General features: G+C 41.5%; 1 protein-coding gene across 1 annotated transcript in view; it reads left to right on the forward strand.

Moving 5' to 3' along the window:
• Positions 1-13028, forward strand: part of CASTOR2 (cytosolic arginine sensor for mTORC1 subunit 2) — a 164046-nt gene extending 151018 nt beyond the window's left edge. Inside the window, exon 9 of the mRNA XM_040424824.1 lies at positions 11277-13028. Coding sequence (XP_040280758.1) covers positions 11277-11342 — 66 coding nt within the window. The 3' untranslated portion in view covers positions 11343-13028. The remainder of the gene's footprint in view (positions 1-11276) is intronic.
• The last annotated feature ends 4508 nt before the right edge of the window (positions 13029-17536 follow it).

Genomic DNA, 17536 nt, shown 5'->3' on the forward strand with positions numbered 1-17536 from the left:
AAAAAGTGAAAAAAAAGTAAAAATCAAAAAACGCATTTATCACTGATTAAAAATGAAAAAAATAAAATTCCCTACACATGTTTGGTATCGCCGCGTCCGTAACGACCTGATCTATAAAACGGTCATGTTACTTTACCCGAACGGTGAACGCCATAAAAATAAAAAATAAAAAACTATGATGAAATTGAAATTTTGCCCACCTTACTTCCCAAAAAAAGGTAATAAAAGTGATCAAAAAAGTCGCATGTACGCCAAAATTGTAACAATCAAGCCGTCATCTCATACCACAAAAATCATACCCTACCCAAGATAATCGCCCCAAAACTGAAAAAACTATGGCTCTTAGACTATGGAAACACTAAAACATGTTTTTTTTTTGTTTCAAAAATGAAATCCTTATGTAAAACTTACATAAATTAAAAAAAAGTATACATATTAGGTATCGCCGCGTCCGTATCGACCGGCTCTATAAAAATATCACATGATCTAACCCCTCAGATGACCACCGTAAAAAATTAAAAATAAAAACGGTGTAAAAAAAGCTATTTTTTGTCATCTTATGTCACAAAAAGTGTAATAGCAAGTGATCAAAAAGTCATATGCACCCCAAAATAGTGCCAATCAAACCGTCATCTCATCCCGCAAAAAATGAGACCCTACTTAAGATAATCGCCCAAAAACTGAAAAAACTATGGCTCTTAGACTATGGAGACACTAAAACATTTTCTTTGTTTTCAAAATGAAATCATTGTGTAAAACTTACATAAAAAAAAAAAAAAGCATACATATTAGGTATCGCTGCGTCCGTGACAACCTGCTCTATAAAATTACCACATGATCTAACCTGTCAGATGAATGTTGTAAATAACAAAAAAAAAAAAACAGTGCCAAAAAAGCTATTTTTTGTTACCTTGCCTCACAAAAAGTGTAATATAGAGCAACCAAAAATCATATGTACCCTAAACTAGTACCAACAATACTGCCACCCTATCCCGTAGTTTCTACAATGGGGTCACTTTTTGGGAGTTTCTACTCTAGGGGTGCATCAGGGGGGCTTCAAATGGGACATGGTGTAAATAAACCAGTCCAGCAAAATCTGTCTTCCAAAAACCAAACGGCGCACCTTTCAATCTACGCCCCGCTGTGTGGCCGTACAGTAGTTTACAGCCACATATTGGGTGTTTATGTAAACGGCAGAGTCAGGGCAATAAAGATACAGTCTTGTTTGGCTGTTAACCCTTGCTTTGTTAGTGAAAAAAATGGGTTAAAATGGAAAATTAGGCAAAAAAATGAAATTCTTAAATTTCATCCCCATTTGCCAATAACTCTTGTGCAATACCTAAAGGGTTAACGAAGTTTGTAAAATCAGTTTTGAATACCTTGAGGGGTGTAGTTTCTTAGATGGGGTCATTTTTGGGTGGTTTCTATTATGTAAGCCTCGCAAAGTGACTTGAGACCTGAACTGGTCCCTAAAAATTTAGTTTTTGTAAATTTCTGAAAAATTTCAAGATTTGCTTCTAAACTTCTAAGCCTTATAACATCCCCAAAAAATAAAATATCATTCCCAAAACAATTCAAACATGAAGTAGACATATGGGGAATGTAAAGTCATCACAATTTTTGGGGGTATTACTATGTATTACAGAAGTAGAGAAACTGAAACTTTGAAATTTGCAAATTTTTCAAAATTTTTGTTAAATTTGGTATTTTTTGGTGCAAAAAAAATTTTTTTTTTTACTTCATTTTACCAGTGTCATGAAGTACAATATATGACGAAAAAACAATCTCAGAACGGCCTGGATAAGTCAAAGCGTTTTAAAGTTATCAGCACTTAAAGGGTCAGATTTGCAAAAAATGGCCTGGTCCTAAGGTGTAAAAAGGCTGTGTCCTTAAGGGGTTAAATGGGGTAGGGAATCAATTTACAGGACGACCTGTCAAAGCATCTGGGGCGTAAGCCTAGTCATAAATTAGGCAAAGCATTTGGCAGCATGCCTGGTTATCTTAGACCGACGTACGCCACCGGGCTATGAAAAATCTGCCCCATAGTTTCGATGATTTGATTCTGTGTTTTCATGTAACAAGCTGTTCAAATTATCCATGCTAACTTTTGAGAATGAACATCAGAGAGGTATAAAGTGATATAAACACATGAAACACTGTAACTGCAATTTTTTGGGCCAAATGTCCCACCTCTTTACATAGGACATATCCTCAATCTACAGTATTAGAGTCCCAAAGAATCCATGTGACCCCCTTAATCAAGGCCAAAAATAATACAGACCATCAAAAAAGACCTCCTATATAAATGCAGACTTCCTCAACATATATAGATCCCTGACCCGAGAATGCTGGAATAAATACAAACCCTTCAGTTCACAGGAACTAATACAGATCCTATATCAGACTCCCCCCTAAGTAAATAAGAGATTATCCCCAAAATACAAACTACATAACAGACTACCCTCAAAAACATACCCCAGACGAGATGTACAGATAGATATTCTCTGTAGTGGTGCCTAGGCTTACTGAGGACTTCAGGAACAGGGATAGATTTTATATTTCAAATAGGCGATGCCCAGAAAGCTTACCTGCTCTTTTGGAAGTCCAGAAGATCTCCCCTTTATTTGGACATTAAAAGACAGTTTACAAGTATGGTTTAAATGCCTAGTTCTTCTTCCCCTGCCCCACCATTTAGTAACTAAGTTGGCAATACTCGGGAGATAGCCATCGTTCAGGCGACAGCTTTCTCTCCCAGTCCTCCCATATTTGTGCATGCTTGGCCAAGCAAGCATATGTAGTGAATAGGAGAAGGGAGAAATCCACTGCCAGAGTCCTCTGACACTGCTTATCTCTCAGCAAACAAAATAGTTGGGCAGTTGAAATCCAACATGCTTTATCCTTAGGAGAGGAACAGAAGTTCTCATATATATTAGATGGTCACTAAAACCCACCCAAGTCCAGCTGATATACATCAAATGTGTGGGGCCAGCCTAACAGATTTTCTTGTATACAATATCATTCAGGAAAAACACTCTCTCTTAGGGCTCATTCAGACGGCCGTATGCTGTCCGCAAAAATGCGGATGTTTTTTTGAGGACAGTTCAGCATGTCCGCAAAAAAAGGATTGCATTACATTTTCCATTACGCCCCATGACAGCACCTGTGAGAGATCCTCCTCCTTCCGGACAGGAAACAGGAACTTCCCAGATCTTTAAATTGGTCCCATGCCTTCCACCTTCAGTTCTTTCCTGTTTCCTGTCCAGGGACAGGAGGATTTCTTTCCAGGTCTATTTTGTGGCTGCAGGACCTCTAGGGTTAAGACGAAACCTAGTGGAGGTACCTGTCGGCGTAAGTCTCCACTAGGAGCCGCTGAGAAGTCCGGCGTCTGCATTTTTCTTCCCTTCTTCGGAGCCATGGGGGGATGCCTGGGCTGCCTCGTTTGCCTGCCGGCGAAGTCGCGGCATGAGGGGGGAGCTGCGTCTTCCCTCTCATTGAGGCTGGCTGTGCTGGACGCGCGCGTCGCGCCGGAAGTGACGCGTGCGTTCCACCGGCCGGAAGGGGAGGAGCTAAAACATGGCGGGCGCTGCGCGGCCCATTTGAAAAAGGGAACGCCGGCCAGCCAGCGTCGAGGGAGTAGCAGCAGGATCGACTGGCACAAGCGGCACCTACAGCCCTCGATTGCCCCCCTTTACACAGCACGATGATGCAGGAAGAAGGGGATGTACAACAGCGCACCGACAGACAGGAGCAGCTTTTGGAACCCAGCATGGTACTCCTGGGGGTAAGAGGGGTTAACCCCCACCATCTCCCTTTGGGGAGTTATTATTTTGGCCAGGTTAAACTGATGGGATGTTTTATTAAATGCAGGCTAAAGAGGCCCCAAGGAAAGCTTCCCACAAAAGAGCTAAGGAGTGTGGAATCTGCAAGAGGAAGTTGGATTCATCTTACTCCAAGACATGTTGTCAGCCATGTCTGGATAAGTTAGTGGCAGAGGAGTCGCCATCTTTATTACAGAGTATCCAGAATTTAGTAAAAAATGAAGTCCGTTCGTCCGTAGAGGAGCTTAGAAAATCCCTGCCTAGCTCATCCAGGCATAAGAAGGCCCAGGCGGTAGCGGAGGATACTACGGACTCAGAGTCTGAGGAGGGCGCTATTGTAGACTCAGATTCCTCTTCCGAGGATTTGACAGGGAAGCCGTTGTTTAGAGCTGAAGATACGGACCTATTATTGAAGGCGGTTAGATCCACGATGGAGCTGGGGGAGAAAAAGGAGTCCAGGTCTAGACCAGAGCTGATGTTTGAGAGCCTTAAGCCCAAAAGGTCTAGAGTTTTCCCCATTCAGGACTGTATAAAGGACCTGATTAAACGTGAATGGGAGAAGCCCGATAAAAAATTCTTTATCCCTAGAGCGGTCAAGAGAAAGTACCCCTTTGATGATCAGGAGGTCTCAGCTTGGCAGGAGGTACCAAGGGTAGACGCTCCTGTAGCTAAAATAAATAAAAAGTCAGCCCTTCCGTTTGAGGATCTAGGGTCCCTTAAGGATCCCATGGACAAAAGGGCTGACGCATACTTAAGGAAGAATTGGGAAGCTTCCACCTCTGCCTTTAAGCCAAATATAGCAACTACCTCGGTGGCTAGGTCATTAAAGCTCTGGTTGGAGGAATTAGAGTCTCATATAGAGAATAAGACTCCTAGGGATCAGCTGCTTGAGGCAATACCAACTATGTCCAGGGCAGTGGACTTTATTTCTGATGCCTCTGCTGATGCATTGAGGCTTTCCGCTAGGGCGGCTGCCCTATCCAATTCAGCCAGAAGGTCCTTATGGTTGAAAGGGTGGAGGGGCGACGTAGCTTCAAAATCTAAGCTTTGCGCCTTGCCTTGCCAAGGAGATTTTTTATTTGGATCAGCCTTAGATGACATTTTAGATAAGGCATCCGATAAAAAGAAAGGATTTCCAGCACCGTCCTTTCCTAAACAGGGGAAGCCATTTCGGAATAATGAAAGAAGGAAGGCTTTTGGGGATCCAAAGAAAAGGAGGGAGTGGAGATCTGATAAATCAAAAAGTGTCCTGTTTAAACCCAGACCTCAAACATCAGGTTCCACTCAACAATGACGCCAGACCCCAGGTGGGCGGTCGTCTTTCTTTATTTTTTCCAGCCTGGCGAAATATTACCGCAAGCGCCTGGGTAAAGGATATTATAAAGGAAGGCTATCGCCTAGACTTCAAGAGACTACCACCCAGGACATTCAAAGTTACTTCTTTAAATCAAAATTCTCCAAAACAGGTGGCACTTTCGGAGGAAATAAACAACCTCCTGGGAAAGGCAGTCCTTGTCCCAGTCCCCATGGACGAACAAGGAGAGGGTTTCTATTCAACCCTATTTCTGGTCCCCAAGCCCAACGGTACGTTCAGACTGATTATAAATTTAAAAGGTCTCAACCAGTATCTGTCCTACCAGAAGTTCAGGATGGAGTCCATCTCCTCCACGGTCCTCCATCTGTTTCCCAACTGCGTGATGGCCTCAATAGACATAAAGGACGCCTACTACCACGTGCCCATCCATCCCTCGTCCCAAAAATACCTGAGGGTGGCAGTGAAGATGGGGGAATCAATCGTCCATTTACAGTTCAGAGCACTTCCTTTTGGGGTATCACAGGCGCCGAGGCTCTTCACAAAGCTGATGGCGGAGGTAATGGCGGAAGTAAGGAGGTCGGACATCATTATAGTCTCATACCTGGACGACCTTCTCCTGGTAGGGCAGTCCCCAGAGCAGTTGAAATCTCACATACAGAAGGTCCTGGGGATCCTCATGAGCCTGGGCTGGTTAATAAATTGGGACAAATCATCCCTGATTCCAACATCCAGATGCGTTTTCCTCGGCATCCTGTTAGACTCTCAGACTCAGAAATCTTATCTTCCAGCAGACAAAAAGGAGGGGATTCAGCAGAAGATCAGGTCTTTCAGCAAGGTCAAGGAAGTCCCCTTAAGAAAAGCTATGTCTATTCTGGGTCTGATGACGGCTTGTATTCCGGCTGTGAGGTGGGCCCAATTCAGGTCCAGAATACTGCAACGGCTCATTCTATCCAAATGGGATGGGAGGTCGCTATCCCTGGATCACAAGATTGTGGTCCCGGGTTCAGTAACCCGGTCCCTAGCTTGGTGGCTAAAGGCTTCGAACCTCGGTCAGGGGGTAGAGTGGGTGAGACACGATCCCTTGATAATTACCACCAACGCAAGCCCTTGGGGATGGGGGGCCCATTCAGTTTTGGGGTTTTTCCAAGGTCCTTGGTCAAGAGACCAGAGTGCTCAGTCCCAAAATGCCAGGGAATTAAGAGCAGTCCTGTGCGCACTAGAGAAAAGTCTCCCTTTTTTGTCCCAAAAGCATGTCAGGATCCTATCAGACAACGCCTCGGTGGTGGCTTATATAAACAAACAAGGGGGGACAAGATCCTATCGACTAATGGAGCTGGCATCCAGGATTTTCTTGTTGATACAGAGGAAAGTTCTGTCCCTCTCAGCGGTGCACCTGAAAGGCTCAGAGAATCACCAGGCGGACTTTCTCAGCAGACACAGATTCAGTCAGGCGAATTGGTGTCTGAATCAGGAAGTGTTTCACCAAATACAGGCCCTATGGGGATCCCCTACGATAGATCTATTCGCCTCAGTGGAAAACAAAAAGTGCAAAAAGTTCTTTTCTCTCAGCAGGGAGGATCAGTCGATAGGCACAGATGCGCTCTCACAGTCGTGGGGGAAAGGCCTAGTCTATGCGTTTCCTCCCATCAGTCTATTGCCCAGAGTGATCCAGAAGATCAGAGGGGAGCAGGCGACGGTGATACTAATAGCACCATTCTGGCCAAGAAGAGTCTGGTTTGCTTGGTTGAGGAGACTATCAATAGCCGATCCTTGGGTGCTTCCGGAAAGACAGGACCTATTATATCAGGGCCCTCTACATCATCCGGAAGTCAAGAACCTCCACCTGACGGCTTGGATTTTGAGAGGACATTCTTCAGGTCTAGAGGCCTATCAGAACAGGTCATCGGGACTCTCCTAGCTAGTAGGAAGAAAGTCACCTCCGAAATCTATCTGAGAGTATGGAAAACCTTCCTTCGGTTTGCAGGTCCAGGCTTAGACTTGAGCTCACCCAACATCCCGTTAATTTTGAACTTTTTGCAGGAAGGCCTTAACAAAAAGCTTAAACCCAGCACTCTCAAGGTGCAGGTCTCAGCTCTGAGTGTCCTGTTTGACTTTCGATTGGCTACTCATCCTTGGGTCAAAAGGTTCATTAGGGGGTCCTCTAGACTATGTCCTATAGTTAGATCTAAGTCAGCCCCCTGGGACCTTAACCTGGTTCTTTCTGCTCTTACCAAGGCTCCGTTTGAGCCTCTGGGGGACATCCCCTTAAAGATGTTGTCCTATAAGACCGTATTTTTAGTGGCCATTACATCTGCCAGACGAGTAGGAGAGCTGTCCGCCTTGTCCTCTTCCCCACCATATACTCAGATTCTGGAGGATAGGATTGTTTTCAAACCAGACCCTGCATTCCTGCCCAAAGTAGTGTCTGTATTCCATAAGTCTCAGGAGATAGTTCTCCCTTCCTTTTGTCAGGACCCAAAGAATGAGGGAGAAAGATCCTTTCATACTTTAGACGTTAGAAGGTGTGTCTGTGAGTATTTAGAGTCTACAAAGGACTTTAGAAAGACCCCGCAACTCTTTGTTCAATTTCGGGGTCAGAACAGGGGCTCAAAGGTTACAAGCCGTACCTTAGCCAGATGGATCAAGAGAGCGATAGGTTTGGCATATTCACTATCAGAGTGTCAGGTCCCTTCAGATTTTTCAGCCCATTCTACCAGGGCAGTAGCCTCTTCCTGGGCAGAAAAAGGGTGTGCTACTATAGAACAGATCTGTAGGGCTGCAACGTGGAGTTCTCCCTCTACGTTTTACAAGCACTACAGGTTGGACCTTTCATCTGTGCAGGATATGTCTTTTGGGAGAAAGGTGCTGCAGGCTGTAGTCCCTCCCTAATAATTATCTAGTCTAGTCTCTCACAGGTGCTGTCATGGGGCGTAATGGAAATACTTCAATTACTCTTACCGGTAATATGTTTTCCATGAGCCCATGACAGCAACGTCATAATTCCCTCCCTTATTTAAAAAAAAAAATATATATATATATATAATAATAATAAGACTTTTATTTATAAAGAATGATGATGGGAAAAAAGAAAAAAAAAAAAAGAAAAAAGAGAGAAGGAGAAATTTACTCTTTAGTATAGTGCCAAAGAAGAGATATGCCTGGCATATATTTGGCGCAGAGTTTTTTCTATTATGTTTTCTCGCCTATGTTGTTAGTTTTTACTATATATAGGTGCGTTGCTGGTCCCAGGAATCTTGTCAAATACTGAAGGTGGAAGGCATGGGACCAATTTAAAGATCTGGGAAGTTCCTGTTTCCTGTCCGGAAGGAGGAGGATCTCTCACAGGTGCTGTCATGGGCTCATGGAAAACATATTACCGGTAAGAGTAATTGAAGTATTTTTTGCTGATCCATAGATTTCAACAGTGCCGTGTCCTGATTTTCACTGACGAGTATAGGACATGTTTCATTTTTTTTGCTGAGCTGTGCAATGGAAGAAAAGGTCCCCATAAAAATAAATGGGACATCTATTCCGCAAAAAAACTGATCCGCATTTTTGCGGACAGCATACGGCCGTCTGAATGAGCCCTTACCCTGATGGTCTTTGGATGCAGGTCAGCTAGGCCTCATAGTTATTTATTTATCAGCAGATTTAGCAGATTCAGATGTAATGCCTGTTGGTAGCTATATTCATATGGGAGATTGACTACTCCTTTCTTGTACAGTGCCCTCTGCATCACATAGCATGCCTAGAAAATTCCAATAGAAGTCAGTGGGGGGATTTATCATGAGGAGAATATTTGAAGTCAGTTTTGCTTGAGTCTTTGTTAGTGTACTTTGTCACATTTATCAAATGTCGCATGTTTGATAAATTTGTCTTATCCTTAAATCTAACACTTTTGTCTAAAAAGCTACTCCAGTTTTCCTACTCTTTAAAAAAAAGGCTGAGTGATAAAATCTGCAGTGAAACTCATTAACATAGCTTATCACATCCACTTTTCCACCCACGTTTTCAAAACTGGAGTGAGTGGTGTAAAAAATGCAAAATGTTGCAAAATTTTTCCTCAAGGTAGTGCAAATAGTCACAAAAGCCAGAATTCTGGAAAGAAGGCATGACAAATCAGGGCCAGTGGGTTCCCTGTAGAGTAGACTATGTCTATGGCCCTTGGTGGCTGCTGTAAACAGCAGCTCAGCCAAGATGGCAACCCCCAGGAAATAGAATAAAAAAATCTGCAATCAGGAAATAAAAAAAGATTAGGAAAAAGTGTGTGTTACTACCTGGTTTTAAGTGACAGATAAAATTATATATGACACATTACTTTTAAACCATACAGGGCATCAGATGGGGAGGGCTAACATGCTTTATCAACACTGGTGTAAAGGAAAACTGGCTTAGTTGCCCATTGCAACCAGCAATATTTCACCTTTCATTTTCCAAAGGAGCTCTGAAAGTAAGGTGCAATGGTGTTAAGTAAAGCCCCTCACCCTTTTCTATTGGAGTTATGAACCTTGTACATAGTGTATACTCCAGTCTGCTGTGCCCTAATGTTTTAACCTCTACATCTATTCTTCACCAGTAAGTTTTTAACTGAAATAAAGCAAACCTATAAACTGAAGCTTCTTTCTTTTACAAATCTGTCAATACACCAAGCCATGGAGATCTATGAGTGGACTAACTGATGGCGGTCAATCATTACTGAGACAAAACGAAGGGTTCGAAACATGGTGTATGTAATGCGGCCATGTGTCATTTGTATGGGGACAGATCCTTTACAATGAGCTCTTGTCAGAACTGCAGGCTATTCAAGGCAGTCTGCCTCAGTGGACATACTGTACAGTAATACTTTTCGGAGTACTGCGCCTTTTTTCAGTTGCTCTAATTTTTCTAAATATGCATATCATTGCAATCCATGATGGGTCATTAAATTAAGGGATTATTCAGACGGACGTATGCTGTCTGCAAACATGCGGATCTGTTTTTTTTGTGGATTAGATGCAGACCTATTCACTTCTGTGGGGCCCTTTTCTTCCGTTCTACGTCTCCGCAAAACAAATAAAACATGTCCTATACTTGTCAGTGAAAGTCAGGACGTGGCCCCATTGAACTCTATGCGGAATGCAGTCAGTTTTTTTGCGGACATGCTGAACTGTCCGCAAAAAACCGGATCCACATTTTTGCAGACAGCATATGGTCGTCATCAAAAAATGACCTATTGTTTAAAGAACATCTTTATTTTTAACATATTTTAAAGAATTTTTGGTGATGTTATTTTTAATTTTCAATGTCACTATCTAAATTTTAACAAAAAACATAAAATCCAGCAGTTTTTGCACTGGCCACTAATTTTTAATTTTTTAGCCTAATAATAGACATCACGTCTTGGTCTGTACAGATCACTTTACTGCAGTTACCTGCTTATCTGTCATTCTAATCTTGCCTGTAATGATATCACCTCTGTGTATAGATAAGACAGGATCCACCATTCACGATAGGTGATTATCAAAGCTGATCTATTCTTTCCTTGTACAATGACCTCTGCACAGGGAACAGAACATGCCTAGAAGACTCTCCCATAGAAGTCAATAGGTTCCTCTCCTGTCCATTGTGACTATGGATCATGGGTCTGCCCCCCCATACAGTATTATGACCCCCTTTGGCCTCCTCACAGACTATAGTGACCCCAATACAGAATATTGTCCCCCAGTGCCCTCTCCATACAGTATGACCCCTCCCCCCACTGCAGTTTCATTGCTGAGTAATTTGTGCAAAGTACCACAAGGGGAGGGGGGGGGGGGGGCCACAGTGTCTTTATCGCCTAAGGGCCTACATGAACCTGGAGTCGGCCCTGCTAGGGAGTCCAGTATAGGTTGTTTAAAATGTGTGGCTTTACTTATCATTTGATTGTGGGAGAGCGACATGAATGTATCTACGAAAACATTATACTATGTTATTGCAACATGTGATGTTGGTAAATGGACTAGACGGTTAACGCTCCTTACGTCTTGCTTCAAAGTTGTTTACATAGCTGTTTGCTGACCCTTTTCTGCATTGCTAACGAGAAGTATTGATTATTGCATTTGTTCTTATTTACGGGCATGTTACTACAGCAGATTTCTTCTTCATATTCTGTTTGATCTTTGCAGGTACCCGAAGAAAACATCAATGGTGTCATTAATGCTCTTCAGGTCAGCCAAGCAGAAAAGCATTAGAAGTCTTCTGGCTGGTGGCTAGCTTCTTTTTATTATCTGTGCAGTATTTCGAAACAAGCTGAATCTCAAGAAGTGCCATGAAGGAAGAGAGACACTGAAATAGAGATGAATGTGAAAGTCTTCAGCAAGTTTTTTGTTTTCTTTTTATTCTCTTATGTTAGTTTCCAAAGTGTTCTGTAACGTTCCTGCTAACTTGGTATGGAAAAAAAAAAGAAAACCAGGAAAAAAGTAAAAAAGATAAAGGAAAAAAAATATTTAAAAAAATCATTGCACAGTTGCAATTAGTTATTACCGGGATGCTGTGCAGCCTTGTCTGTAGACATGATCTGCACCTTATAGATGAGTGTGAAAATTTTGTTCAGAAACGTGTGTGGAAAGTTTTAGACGCTTGAAAAAGGAATGAACATCACAAAATGGTAAAGAATATTGCACTGTATCCATCTACTCCTCGTCACACGTCTCAAAGATTGTAATACCACAACTAGTACTACATGTTGAATAGTCCTGCGTCTCTTATCCTTGCCAGTTCCTGAGAGCAATAGATTGCAGGCTGCTCCTGCTTGAGACACGGATTGAAGTTTGTTGGGCAGAACCAATGATCCCCATCGGCTGATCGCACTGCAGTTTCCATGCAGGGATGAAAGAGGGAGTGTTGGCAGCTTTGTATAGTTCTCTGCACCTTGACTCTGCTTTGACCCCCTTTTATTTCTACGCATGGTGAACTGTGTTATTGTTGTATTTTTGTTTCATAGTGACTCTTCTAGCCCAAAAAAAAAAAAAACTTTTTCAGAGGTTTTTAATTGTTGAACCATGTCCACCCCAGTCATGCAAGCATCATCTCTTTGGACTTGTTTTCAAAGTCTCCTCAAAAGGCAAAAAAAAGTGCTTTGCTGCAACAAAAAAAAATGTAATTTTGACTTCAGTGGTTCATAAACTGGTTTCATTTGATTATTGAGCGAAGAAAAGAGAAAATCTGCTGCATGTCAAGAGTGGATCTTCACTCTTAGAGTTTGAGACTTCGTCATAGCCCTTCCCTATTACACTATATATTATAGGCTATCCCTTGAAATACTGTCAGTTTTATCTTGTGTGAATTTCTACGTCTAGGCGCTTATGCAACACAGAGGACTACTGTACTAAAGACTGAATTGTGACTGAATACCAAGTTGTGGCAGACATTAGGGTATCTATGCCATATTATGGTAAATCAGATTTTGTTTTTTTCTTTTCTACTTATGTTATTTTCCATATCGTTTTGTGATATTTGCGAGTGCCACTCCTAACCTTTCTCCTCGAAGTGGCAGACATTTAACCTTTGTCAGTCACCTCCTACAATAACATACTGACCAGTACAGGTATAACCACAGAAGGGCTGTCTCTGTTAGGGGGAGAGGCTATGATAATTTAGATTTATACACAATCTACGACAGGCATCCTCAAACTGCGGCCCTCCAGTTGTTGCAAAACTACAACTCCCAGCATGCCTGAACAGCCTACAGCAGGACATTGTGGGAGTTGTAGTTTTAAAACAGCTGGAGGGCCGCAGTTTGAGGATGCCTGATCTAAGACAATGGCATTGATCTCATATTTGCATTTGACCTCTAGAATTTTTGCATATTATTAAGGGTCAGCAAAATAGGTTGAGGTTAAATGTTATTTACCAGATTTTTAAAGGGGTTCTCCAGGGGAAAAAATAAAATAAAAATGAAACTACTGAAAAATCATGTTATTATAAATACCTTCCTAAATGCCTTTCATTATTTATAATGGCTCGTTTAGTCTAGGGACAATCGGGAGAAATTAAAATGGCCATTTTCAGATTACTAAGCATGGAATCCGTCCTAATTACTGTACATAGCAGGATGTCAGAATGCAGAGCACAGGAGCCCCATTCTCTGAGTGCGTCAGCACTGTGAAAGTGAATATTATGTGCAGATCACACCTGAGGGAAGCGCTCATCTGTGTCCATGGGCCTCGGAATAGAGCTCACCTGGTACTCAAAGGCTGAAGTGTAGGAATGAAGACCAGACACACACTGCTGTGGGTGAGGTAGGTCATTGCAAAACTCTTCAGCCTGTGAGTACAATTCTTTTGTTTCCTGGAGAACCCCTTTAGATTGCTGTTGATGAACAGTTTAGATTTTGTTTGGCTGAAAGCTATTCCTCTCGAACGCCCATACACGTGTGTTTGTCTGAGTTTGCATGTGTTCTAAATGAGGAAAGGTGAATAAGCTGATGCTAGACACCTCTGGTGGCTGCTTATCTCCTCTGAGAAGAAAAGGATTGCGAATATTGAAATCCAAGAGCCTGATCCTTCTTTTCCCTAATCGAGACATCCCTATACACTTTAGATGATTGGGTGGTCACTCTGAAACCAGCTTGTATTCCTCTAATGTTTTACCGTTTTTTTGAAAATACATCAAACGACATCAATTTTACTACATTCATTGTTAATGTTCTTGGTCTATTTAGCCATCTAAAAGTCAATAATCTCCCGTTCATAAAATCTAGATCTTACATAGTTCTTAACTAACTGGAAGACACTAATAATCCTACCAATCATCACAGATGACATTATGAAATAATAGACCTCTTCCTAGTAGACATATCCTGGCAAGCACCTGCTTGTTTGGTAAAGGCTTACATTTTTCTGAAACTTTAACATATGCAGTATCCAGCCAATAAGAATCCATATCAACGTATTTAAAGATTTGTGTTTGGAACTTAAAATAATCATATCACTGGTCATGAACCCTTCATGTATGTAAATCGATTCACTTCTCTTGCACTATCATTACAAACAGTTGTGAAAAGGCACCATCATATGACCATTCGTGCCATTATTTTGCCCCTTGTGGTTTTCTGCCAGTTCATAGAGACACTGCACAGTAAGATAAATAAAAACTAAAGTTTCTGTAAAGTTACATTCTGTTCACATCTGCATCATGGTCACCTTTGTTTCTGTCATACAACGCATACCAACTGCGCCTATCAGCCCCATTGACTCATAATAGGCCTTGTCTGGTTCTGCTATGGTGTCTGTTATTTTCATTGGAAAAAAAAATCACTGCATGCAGCATTATATTTTTGTGTGAAATGTGATTGATTCTGCATTGCAGGTTCCTTGCAGAACCTGCAGCACATACAGGTGAAACTCGAAAAATTTGAATATCGTGCAAAAGTCCATTTATTTCAGTAATGCAAATTAAAAGGAATTGCGTTAATGCAACTTAAAATTAGAATTTTGTGAAAAGGTTCAATATTCTAGGCTCAAAGTGTCACACTCTAGTCAGCAAATTAATCCGTACCCCCTGAGCAAAGGGTACCTGAGATTGTGACTTTGGGGTTTCATAAGCTATAAGCCATAATCATCTAAATTATAATAAATAAAGGCTTGAAATATCTCACTTTCCATGTAATGAGTCTATCACATATGTTAGTTTCACCTTTTAAGTTGCATTATTGAAATAAATGAACTTTGCACGATATTCTAATTGTTTGAGTTTCACCTGTACATGAACAGAGTTTAAGTTTACTTTCATGTTATTTTCTTTGATACAAAAAATGGAGCCGACTGGAGTTGCTGAGATAATAGCTAGAACCATTATAGAGAATGAACTACCAATTTTTGGAGCCTTTGGGAAACTCCTCACACAAGCCACGGAGTAATCCTAGTACACACATTCGGCTAAGGGCTCATACACACTGTATGGCTATGTGTACAGAACCTGTACAGCAACATACACTCTATGTGCTGCCATATGGAAGCAATGCTACCTTAGTTATTCTATCCTAGTAGTGTGCATGAGGCCTTAAGGGAATTCATGAAAGATTTACATGATCTTTTAACAATTTGCAATTTATTTATGGTATAATTAATAAATCATTAATGATCAAACATTTTTGTACCAAGACATAGGAATTATTTATATGAGGGAGGTGTAATCCCAATTCATTAGTGACCCTTATACTGTATTTTTTGCTTTATAAGATACACCTAGGTTTTAGAGGAGGAAAATAAGAAAAATAATTTTTCATCAGACTGGAATCTTATGCTGACCTTAGATTAGACCCCTAATATTCTCCAGACCTCAGTTTAGACCCCCAATCTTAATCAGACCGTAAAATAAGTAAAACAACTTACCTTTCCTGCTCTGGACGGCGTGCTGTTTCTGCACTCACCGCTCCAAGGTCTTCTGCCGACGCCGCACTGCGTCAGGTTATAGTACATTCCTACTTGCACTACGTCCTTACGCTATATGCAGTCAGGACACAAGAAAGCAGGAAACCTGTAAGACCAGGCTGAGGTGAGTAAAGCCAGCTCTAGCAGAGCTACACACACCGCTCCCCACATACTAATGAGCACTTTCATAATGGAAGCACTCATTAGTATTTGCTTTATAAGGCGCACTGCCATTTTTGTCCCACTTTTGAGGGAAAAAAGTCCATCTTATAAAGCGAAAAAATATGTTGTGTTTTTTTTTATTGCAGGTGTCTGCATAAACATTCTGTTTAGCTGCTAGAAAATTGCCCAACTTTAATGTAACTGTAAAATTCTAGATATGATTCTTTCACATCGAGTGTATGGTTCCTTTTCCCAACTGTGCAGTATATACAGAAACTAGAGCCACTTTTGGAAAAGTGCCTGCAGGACAAGGAGAGCAAGAATTGGCTAAGACAACAGAAGAAATATCAGTTTGTTGCTTCTGTTGAGTCTTTCAGCCACATGGCATGTGTCACTTTTTTGCACATCTCCTAGTATTGCACTTTTCTTATGGACTTTTGCTCAAACTCAAATGTAAAGGGGAGAGTACTAAGTGCAAAGGTAGAGCCATGGCGTTGTCTTATACAACCCATTATTTTTCTGGTGCAACCAGGCATTAATTTTGGAAAGTCATTATCTCCTTGTACAAAAAAATATGAATCAGTAGTCTGTAGTTTATAATGCCAGCAAGAATACTGAAAGGGCTGTACAGGGGATGTCATGGGTGCTACATAAAACCTGTAATTGTGTAAAGTTAGTCTGATATGACTGGCATATGGAGATCCATACGGCTTGTAACCATCTGACAATCTGGGTCATATCGTGAACATGAAGTCAACCTGCATAAGCTATAATGAAGTATAATGGGGACTGTAGTGTCACCCATGAGGCCTTAAAAGGTACTAAAGATGTTTCATGAATTTTTGCAGAACCAAAGATAAATCCTGGTTCAGATTGCCCCTACATATTTGTTATTTGTCTATTTTGTAGAAGCAGTGTTCCATGTTAGTCTAAGATACTTTTAATTTCTAGCCTAATATTAAGATATATTTGGACATTGTCAGGAACTTCTTAAAGCTGAACATACTTGCCTTAACATGATATCATGATGGAAGAGCCCATTTTCCATCACACAGGAGGCTTGCTGTCATTAAACCCAATGAAGAACATCAGAGGCAGTCTACCACAGTCTGAAATGTCTTGAAATCTTAAAATAGTTGTGATTACACATTTTAACATATCTCAAGATGAATGAATAATAGTTACTTTACATAAGGCATGTGGGTTTCAGGTTTGAAGTCTTCTGAAAGACAGATTCCCCAAAAACTATATCTGCAATGGAGATGAACGAATCGATTCTAACGACTTGATTCATCTCATCAGCAGGGCTTCTTTACCTGTGGGGGCTGTCCCCACAGGTGAAGAAGCACCACCTGCCTTAGGATTCCTGACAATCTCTTGCCTACACCTCTGCTCTTATTAACAGAACAAGGGCACAGGCACTTCTTTGGAGTAACATCTCTGAAGGGGTGGCACCTGCCGAGACACTGCTCTGAAGCCGAGCTCTGCTAATTGGAGAAACAGTGCAGGCAGGAAATTGTCCGGGTTGGGCTGTATGTCTGGCCGTATCAATCTTGTGGCAGGTGGCAGCTTCTTCACCTTTGGGTACAACCCCCGACCCCCCCCCCCCCTTATCCACAGCTAAAGAAGCCCTGCTGATGAGACAAATCAGTTTGTTAAAATCAATGCGCCCATTTCTAATCTGGTACTCACGGTACATAAAATGTACCATTGACATCATTATATTGAGTTAATTCAGTGATTATCAGTCCAGTTGTTTGAGTTTATTGGTATTCTTGAGAATATAGATTTTATTGGTTTACTTTGATCCAGTGCATTGATTTACTGCTGTTGGTCCGTAGATTGCATTG

The sequence above is a fragment of the Bufo bufo genome, chromosome 3 (genome assembly GCF_905171765.1).
Source record: "Bufo bufo chromosome 3, aBufBuf1.1, whole genome shotgun sequence".
Lineage (NCBI taxonomy): Eukaryota > Metazoa > Chordata > Amphibia > Anura > Bufonidae > Bufo > Bufo bufo.